The sequence below is a fragment of the Physella acuta genome, unplaced genomic scaffold (assembly GCF_028476545.2).
Source record: "Physella acuta isolate Inbredline_101_S28 unplaced genomic scaffold, ASM2847654v3 ptg002183l, whole genome shotgun sequence".
In the NCBI taxonomy this organism is placed as follows: Eukaryota; Metazoa; Mollusca; class Gastropoda; family Physidae; genus Physella; species Physella acuta.
Genome location: NW_026733684.1, coordinates 745 through 10884, shown reverse-complemented (window position 1 = coordinate 10884; position 10140 = coordinate 745). Strand labels below are relative to the sequence as shown.

Below are 10140 nucleotides of genomic sequence, written 5' to 3'. Positions count from 1 at the left end.
AATTAAAGTGAGAGATGCCAGGATAGAATTATTTGGCACTGTCCATTGCTTAATGTTGGCTCCGTAGAACATATTAGGTTGGAGATTGTGTATTTAGCTCCATACAACATAGTACAAGATTGTGTATTTAGCTCCATACACCAAATTAGTTGGATATCGTGTATCTGGCTCCATACAATGCATTAGGCTGGAGATTTAATTCTCAACTTCCTTGAAATATCACAGTCCAAACTTGTGATGCTTCAAACCAATGTAAATACCACATCATGAATATCCAGGCCAAATGTATGACCACTAGGCCAAATGTATGACCACCAAGGCCAAATGTATGACCACCAAGGCCAAATGTATGACCAACAAGGCCAAATGTATGACCAGCAGGCCAAATGTTTGACCACAAAGTCTCATCAGTCCAACCAACATCCACACCGCTCAGTCTATCACAATTGTTTCAGATTTCAAACGCTTGAATGCTCCCTTCCCTGGCTTGATGTAATTCCTTTCTACAATCACACAGTCGTCTTCATCGTGATCGTCTTCCTCAACTGAAGACGACTCCATTTTCCTTTTCTGCCCTCTTGTAAGCCTGGAGGGGGGAATGATATTGTTATTGTTTTTTCTGCTCCCACGCTTTCCTTTGACAGGTGGGGACTTGGTCGAGTCCTCGACATCCTCTACGCTGTCGATCGAGGGAATGTGAATTGGGGATATGGGGGTGGGGGCGGTGTGAGAAGTGGGTTGGGGTGCGATGGAGGTAAACCCATGGGATGTGGCTGGTGTGAGGACGATGTTGTTGTTGTTGGCGCAGGTCGCGGTCTGGGTGATGTCGGGGGTGGATCTCATGGAGGCCAAAGGTGAAGGGTTGTTGGTGATGTTGGGGACGAAGCCCATGCTGCAGACGGAGCTCTGGGAGATACTGGAGGCACTGGAGTTTCTGGACAGGGCCCGGACTGGGGACTGCCTGGCCGGGGATTTCCTGGCCCCGCACGACGAGGTGGTGGAGCTGGAGTTATTGCTGTCTGTGGAGCTGCTCCGGTCCAGCGAGTTCTTCTTCTGCTTCCGCCGTTTGGCCAAGGGCGCGGTGGCAACTTCTTGAAGGCGGAAGCCGTCTCTGGTGGCCTGGTGGAAAGCTTCCATCGTGCAGTTGATCTGGTCCTTGACTGCGTTGTTGTGTGAGCTGAGGACCCCGGGGGTCCTGAGGGGCATGCTGGATATGGGAGACTTGACGTTCTTCCGCAGCCACTTGTGTTTCAGCAGGTCGTGCATGCAGATTCTTTCCTTGGGCTCCACTGTCAGTAAGCCTGTCAATCAGATAAAACATTTGATGAATTCATTCAACACATGGTACAAATATACCAGGCTTGATAAGTTCACTCAAAACAATAATACAAATATACCAGACTTGATAAATTAATTCAATACACAATACAAATATACCAAACTTAATGAATTCATTCAATACAATAATACAAAAAACCAGACTTGATAAATTCACTCAACATAATAGAAATATACCAGACTTGATAAATTCATTCAACTCACAATATAAATATACCAGACTTGATAAATTCACTCAACACACAGTACAAATTCACTCAAAACACAGCATCAAATAAACCTGACTTTGCAGAATTTACTCAACACATTTTGATTTAATAGCATAACTGGAATTTAGCAATGAAATCAAAATCAATAATAATTTCTGCTTTATGCCTAGATATGACTGGACAATGACACTTCAGCTTCACCCACTCACATCAAATTAGATTCTAATTTTAACACACCAACTTTGGGCAAAAGAAAACTTAGACAACGTACCCTGGATCAGCTGTTTGGCTGGGGCTGAGACGTCATTCCACTCTGGGCCACTCAGGTCAAACAAGCCGTCCTTGATGCGCTGCATTATATTCATGGCATTGTCTGGCCCATTGGAGTTCTGGAAGGGTGCCTTGCCTGACAGCATGGAGTACTGAAAACAGACAAAATGCTATTAGAGCTTTTGCTTTGTTATGATAAGGATATATCCAAAGCAGATGAGATGCTATTATATTTGTTTTTTTCTGACAAGGATATATCCAAGACAAACAAGATACTCTTATAGTTGTTTTTTTATGACAAAGATAATATTTCCAAAACAGATGAAAATGTATTATTAATTTTTTTTTCTCATAACAAGGGTAATATTTACAAGACAGATGAGATGCTCTTATAGTTTTTTTTGTTATGACAAGGATAATATTTCTATAACAGATGAGATGTCAGAAAATTTTTTTTTTTTTTACCAACTTTTAATTTCAGCTGTTTCTTATTTACTACAAATAGATCAGATGGCTCTTAAAATATATTCTTTAAAAACGAGGATAATTTTGACTATTTTAGCAATATTTCCTAATCTTTTATTGTCAATTTCATTAAAGTTATCTCTAAGAAAATGCAAACACTTCGTTAGTGATAAAATAAATTCTAATGACTAATCAGTAACTGACTGTGATTTCAGAAAATTACATTACGTCACCGAGTGATGAATTCTAAGAACTATTCTAAATTCTAAAAATGTAGAATCTACTAATATAAAAAAACTCACCAAAATGACACCCAGACTCCACAAATCACAACTCTCATCGTAGCCATCTTTACGGTTTGTGATCTGTTTCAAGACCTCAGGGGCGCTGTACGGCAGGGTGAAACATGGGGTCATCATGGTCTCGTTCTTGGGGTTCATCGTGGCAAAACCAAAGTCCACGATTTTCAGCTCAGCTTTCTCAGACTTGTCGACAAACAGAAGGTTCTAGAAAACACAATTTACAACTTTCTTCATACAGTTTACAACTTTGTTCATACAATTTACAACTTTGTTTATACAATTAACAAATTTTTACAAATTTGTTATTACAACTTTTTTTTTAACAACTTTGTTCACACAATGTACAACTTTGTTCATACAGTTTAAAATATGGAGATAACGTTAATGAAGAATCAAATAATTAATAATAGAATCATTTAATGATGATAACTTAAAAGATGTAATTAAGATTTTAATTTCAATACTATGAGAAGCATATGTATTTTCCCCCTCATAATAGCCAAAAATATTTACTTTAAATATTTGACAGTATTAAACTAAAAACTTTACTTATCTAGTACGTGAAAACAGAGTTAACAAACAACTTGTGAGCACGTACCTCTGGCTTAAGATCCCGATGCACCACTCCCCTACTGTGCATAAACTCCACAGCCTTAACCAGCTTCCACATCAACTCACTTGCCTCAACCTCAGTGAACACTTTCTTCTGTCTCAGTCTGGCCAGGAGTTCTCCCCCTTTCAACAGCTCCATCACTATATAGGTATGGTACTGCACAAGTAAAGAATAAATTTATTAAGAAAATAGTGCAAAAACTATTTTTGTTACACAGTATTACTACAGTTTAAGTATATAAATCTAGACTGGTAGGAGTCCCTCAACTTTAAAACTGTTGCTAAAGCTTGTACCTTAAGGTTTTTTAAATGGTTAGCAGAAAAAAGTCTCCAAAAAATAAGGGAAACCGAAAAACAGGTACATTCTAACTCACTATACTAATTGTTTCATTTAGTCATATTTCAAGGAAAGATGTTTTATTATGCTACATTTTACATAAGGTCATTCTTAGATATCATTAGTTACTGATTAAAAATTAAATTCTCATGCATTATTTTGTGAGGTATTATTTGATAGCCCATCATTATAACCAACACCACATTTACACTAAAAACATATCAAGCGTGAAGACTCACATCATCAACCATGACATCAATCAGCTGGACAATGTTTGGATGACCCTGACAATGACTCAGGAGATGGACCTCTCGATTACAATTGATTCGACGACTGACAATTTTCACAGCAAACTCCTGATTGGTCGACATGTTACGGCATTTTCTGGGCAAATGAAAAATGTAACTTAAAAAAACGAAAACAAAAGGTAACTCTAAGACAGGAAAATAAAAGACAAGGTACCTTACAAAAAGGAATAAAATCAAAGCTAACTTTGGAAAACAAACAAAGCTAAAAAAACAAATTCTTTTATCTAATAAAAGCATGTCAGTTGTAAAAGATTTTAAAACTATTTACCTGCATATAGAAAAAGTACCATCCCCCAATACAGGCACCCTCATATCTAGCTCATACTTTTGAAAGAATGGCGAGTTCTACAAAAGAGAAAGTTACAGCATTGCATAATTTCAAAACATTAAACTTTTCATCACTATGATCAACTAATGACAAAAATAATTGAAAAAATCAATTGTTATTAAAGAAAGATAATAAATGGGGACATTTTAAAAGATATCTAGAAACCAATAAGTCAAAGCACAAATATCAGTCCAACAGAATTAATGGAGGTGAAATAATTGAAGGATTTTAGGTTGAATTGATTGATAATTTTTCCAAGAACTTTAAAAAGGGGAGGTAACTGTATCGAAAAAACATTGTTACTATTAATGATCCATTTTAAGAGTACAGTCCCTTTTTTAATTCTATGTATACTTTTGAAAAAAAATTCTGATGATGAGTTAATAAAGCTGAATTCACATTATTTGTGTTTGCTGACCTTAAAATGACTAGCGGTAAAGATGGTGGCGTCATCAGGTTGTTGTTCTTTGTTGATGTGCAAGAGGTCAGCACTGACTGAGTTCTCTGTGAAGATGATGGACGGAGCAACGTAGGAGTAGCCCTAGAGAGTGGACAAGGTCAGATGTTAGCATGCCAATCACATTCTCAAAGGATAAAAGAACATTCCATAACAAACTAAAATAAATTTTTTTTAAAGTTGAACTAAGATAATATGAAAAAAATTTGTTAAAAAAATTATTGAAAAATGTCTATAATTAACAAAAATAATTTTTAAAAAGAATGGTAAAAAAATTTCTATAATAAACTAAAATAATTTGAAAAAAAAATAGATAAAAATGATTACAAAAATTTCTATAATAAACTAAATTAATTTGAAATTTAAAAAAAAATAATTAAAAATGGATAACAAAAATGTCTATAATACAATTTTTTTTTTAAAGTTAAAAAACTATTGTAAAAATGTCTATAATAAACTAAAATAATTATTTAAAAAAAACTTCTTAAAAAGGTCAAATTATCCAGATAGTAAATGAACCAAACAGTATACTTGAAATGCTTTTATATGCTGCAAAAAAAAAAGTGTTTACCTTAAACAGCTTCTCCCCCATGTTGGGGATGATGGCGGGGGACTCAGTGGCGTCCATTCTGGTGAACTCCTCAGAGAAGTTGCTCAGGTCCATCTCATGGCGAATACTGGGCACAAAGGGAGCTGGCACCTTCTTCTGGGCTAGATCATCCCAGTTTAGAGTCTACAAATGGAGGCAATGCGTATTAATAGACACAAGAGATATAACAATTTAAAAAGAAATAAGCACGAGGTAATACAACAAATAAAACACAAATTAATCACAAGGTAATATAACAAGCACAAATAATAGACACAAAGTTATACAACAAATAAAAAAAATAGTCACTTGGTAATACAACAATCAGGAAAAAATATACACAAGGCAAACATACGGGAAAAAAAACAATCACAGACACTGTAATTCACCAAATAAAAAACTGAAACTTGAATATCGAAACTATTCACTGTTGGAGGTTTTTAACAGACTTATTAAATACTGAAATAATATACTAGATTTCTAACTTTTTTAGCTTGTTGCTTTGAGAGAACATAAGGGAGATTAATAGTCCTTAAAAATTTTTATAGATAGAACTTTATAGATTGGAAGTGTTGTGTATTTAGTTATGCCTTAGAGGATTATAAGATATTTCTTAAAAAAAAAAAACAGCCTGATTAGAAAGCACTGGTTAAAATTGTAGTGTGAACCTACTTTGAAGAATGGATGCCTCTTGACTTCCTCAGCATTTCTTGACCCCAATCTTTTGGTTGGGTCTTTGGTCAAGAGCTTCTGTATCAGGTCCTTGACCTCACGGGAGAAGTGACTAGGGTAGGGGGGGTTACATTTCTGGATGCGCCTGGACAAATATTTAGGGCGACATTTAACTTCACTGAACTTTTAGATGCAATTTAGTATTAAAGACAAATTACAAAAGTTTAACATCCTACACCAGATTTTTTTTATTACATCAACCTAGCAGCTTTCTTTGTTAATTTAATTTAGAAATGTAATAGTTATAACTTAAAAAATTCATGAAGCTCAACTTAAGGCTGATAATTATTGAAGTTATAGGTGTAATAATGGTAGCTCAATCACTGCTCAGATGACTTAACTATAACATCAAACTGAAGTTATGTACTGACTGATATTTTTGAAACCATACCCTAACATTAGACTGAAGGACTTACTTTTTAATCCAAACCATAATATTAGACTTTTTAAGGACTTACTTAGAAATTTCAGACTGTGAATTTTTTTCCCCGTCCACTGTGAAAGGTGAAGCTCCAGTGAGAAGTTCATAGGTCAACACACCCAGGGACCACCAGTCTACAGCCTGTCAAACACAAGGTGTACTCATTATATAATTTCTAGTTTTACACCAGTAGGTTGTTTTTATTTATAAATGGTTCATAAAAACTTAAAAACTTCATGTCCAGTTTATTTATGAAAGTAAATTTTTAAGAAAAAAAAAAAAAGGTCTGACACCAGACATAAAACCACATAAACCAGACTTACAAAATCATGCCCCAGATGTCCACCTTTGACCACCTCAGGGGCCATGTACTCAATGGTGCCACAGAATGAATACGTTCGATGAGTCTTAAAAATTGTAAAGTACACTTTTATATGGAGAGCATGAGTATGATATCTAGTTAGCAAAAACTAAATGAAAAATCAATGTTAACACAATCTAAAAATAAAATGTGATCTAGGAGCAAGCAGATGAATGTTGTAAATTGTAAAAAAAATTATTTTTCTCAATGAAAATTTTTTGGAACAAACAAATGTAATAAAATACAAGCCGTATAGTAGAATAATCTGAGAACATAAAAGCAACTCCAACTTACAGGGTCTGTGGGCAGAAACTCTTTACTGAGACCAAAGTCTGTCAGGACAATGTGGCCATCAGAGTCTAGAAGGATGTTCTCCAGCTTGATGTCGCGATAGATTATGCCAAGCTGAGGGGACAATAAACACTGTATTACAATTACAACAAATGCAAAAAATATCTAGATAGCAATAAACATTGTATTACAATTACAACAAATGCAAAAAATATCTAGATAGCAATAAACATTGTATTACAATTACAACAAATGCAAAAAATATCTAGATAACAATATACAGTAATAAAATTCAGACTTGCAATAACAACCCCTCCCATCAAATGATTTAATTTTACATTTTAAAAAAAAAACAGCTTCTTCTGACACAGCTAAGACTTTCAATGACAACCCCTTCCCCCTCCTCTGTCATGTGACATTGATTTTTATAAAACAGCCTCTTACACCAGAGCTAGTAACACTTGCAATAAATTACCTTGTGCAAGGTCTCCAGGGCTAGAGTGATTTCACCAATGTAAATCCTGACTTCGTGTTCAGTGAAGTGTTCACGCTGGTAAAGGTGAGTGAACATTTCCCCTCCGTTCACAAAATCTGATCATAAAAAAACACAATATAAATAAAGAATTAAAAAAACATGAAAAACAACCCCTTTGTTTTTTAAAACAGTCTTTAAAGGACATGAAATGTGGATTTGCAAAAATGGAAAGTCAATTCGGAAAATGTAAAGGATAATGAAAAACATAAATGTATTTATTTTGAATAGGGAAATTTTGAATTGTTATTTATTACTACACTTGTCTTTAGTTTTATTTATGATTGCAAAAGTAGAAAATGTATAAAAATTTCAAAAATGTAATTACTCTTAGTCATAATCTTTAAAAAAATGTATTGAGCAATCAATATTTTTAAAAGTGAAGTAGACCTTTAAAAAAAATTAAGCAATCAAAAATATATAAACCTACCTAAAATGAGATTAAGCTTGGAGTCTGTCTGGAATGCATAATGCAGTGTGACGAGGAAGGGGGATTGCCTGATTGCCTCCAGGACCTGTCTCTCTGTCCTGGTGTGTTCTGTTGTCTTGGTCTTCTGGACGATGGTGGCTTTCTTCAGCTGCTTCAGGGCGTACAGTTTACCCACGTCCCTGCCGTTTCGCTTACGTACCAGGAAAACTTTTCCGTACGCTGAGAGATAAACAGGCGATATCTTAACATTGAAATTTAAGACAGATTTTTATAAATTGCTAACTGTCAAAATTTGGGATACTTGAGTTAATTTTCTAGAATATTTTTTAAAAATTCTATTAAAAAAAAACAACAACTGATGTGCCTACTTTTTAAATAAAATTTTAAAACTTTTGTTTTATATATGGATAATTTTATGTGATGGTTTTATATTAAAGGACTATCACTATTATTATCATAGAAGAGAAATAGCTATCCCAAGAGGGCTACACTGAGAAAATGGCTACAATTAATACACAAGGGCTTTATTGATTTTCTTTAAGCAATGAAAATAGTGCTTTACTATGCAAAAAAAAAATGATTATGATGAATCAATTTAAACTGGACTTCCTTGTGATAGTGCAATGCAGTGAAATTGGATGACACTAATTAAACATTTGAATGGCAGGTTTAACAGTCTCTAATGAGCCTGTTACCAGTGTTTCTTCCAGACTTTTTTCTCCGGGGGGGGCACTTGAAATTTTCGGGGGGGCGGTAGACTTTCTTCGGGGGGGCGGACACTGTTAAAAGTATATATTTTCTATATAAATTATATAAATTTCATTTCGTTCGGGGGGGGCGCTAAAAATTTTTCGGGGGCCCCCCCGAAGAGATGCCTGGAAGAAACTCTGCCTGTTACACAAGTTTTGGTCAAAAGATTGTATGCTTTAGATGTTAAAAACTAGATTTTAAATAGTTCATAGAATTTTGTAGAAAGGTTATCAACCAAGAGGGTGTGAGTACCAGTTAAGAAAGATTGTACAGCATAACCCTAAACTAAAAGCCAATCAGCTTTATAAGATACAAGGGGAAGCTATTGAAAAAAAAGAGTACAGTCCCCTGATCAGCTTAACTGCATGACTTGTCTAGTACTAGATCTAGAAACCCATATAAACCAACATCTCACAAATATTTCTCCCAACACCACTGATGTAATGACCTTCAACTTTTGACCCAAGTATGGATGAAATGACAAAATAAAATTGACAGTTATCCCTACGGTAAATTACTCAACATCCCCACGTAGTCGCCCCCCCCCCCCCCGCCACCACTCCCTCATATTTCCCCAGCTAAGCCCTAATGAGGGTGTGGCCACTTACCGCCCGTGCCTAGTACTTTAAGCAGCTCAAAGTCCTCCATGGTGACACGCCCTCTGCCAGTTAGGTTCACTGTGAAGTAGATGAAACAAGTCAGACAGATAAGCCAAACCTGGTTAGCTCATTACTACACTAGCATACAGCATGTATTACACGAATAGCTCAGGTTTTGTGACAACAACCCAGATTTTTGTGTGAAAACAACAAAGGGTTTTAATTAAAACAGCAGTTTTTTTTGTGACAACCCAGATTTTTGTGACAACCCAGATTTTTGTGACAACCCAGATTTTTGTGACAACCCAGATTTTTGTGACAGCACAGGTTTTTGTGACAACCCAGATTTTTGTGACAACCCAGATTTTTGTGACAACAACCCAGGTTTATGTGTGACAAGTGCCCAGGTCACAAAACAGCCCAGATTTTTGTGTGACAACAGCCTATGTTATAGTGTGATAACAGCTCAAGTTTTCTGTAAAACAGCCCCCTTGTACTGCCCAAGTTTTTGTGAATACAGTTCATAAAAACGGACTCAATACTGTCTCTGAGGAAATGGCCTATTAAAACTGATAAAGCCATTTGATTTTAAATAATAATCATTAAAAAAGTTTTAAAAAACCCACGTTTTCTGATTGAACTAAAAAGTAGAAAATAAATGCTATAGGCCCTACATCACAATAATGCAAGCGATCACTCTACTATAAGCGATGAAAAACGTGGGGCGCCGAAGTAAAAGTTATATTACTATTGATTAGATAATACTATTGACTTTTATTAGGGAGCTTGTAGAGAGTCAACAGTATTAG

General features: G+C 35.2%; 1 protein-coding gene across 1 annotated transcript; it reads right to left on the bottom strand.

Moving 5' to 3' along the window:
- Positions 1-432: 432 nt before the first annotated feature.
- LOC131932461 (ribosomal protein S6 kinase alpha-5) lies at positions 433-9409 on the bottom strand (the record flags this gene model as incomplete). Its single annotated transcript, XM_059289368.1, has 15 exons — positions 433-1301; positions 1819-1969; positions 2585-2788; positions 3183-3353; positions 3773-3917; positions 4110-4186; positions 4588-4710; positions 5198-5359; positions 5888-6032; positions 6406-6509; positions 6692-6775; positions 7024-7134; positions 7496-7611; positions 7983-8201; positions 9341-9409. Coding segments are annotated over 15 exons (2750 nt in total), but the record flags the coding sequence as incomplete, so codon positions are not given.
- Between the last annotated feature and the right edge of the window lie 731 nt (positions 9410-10140).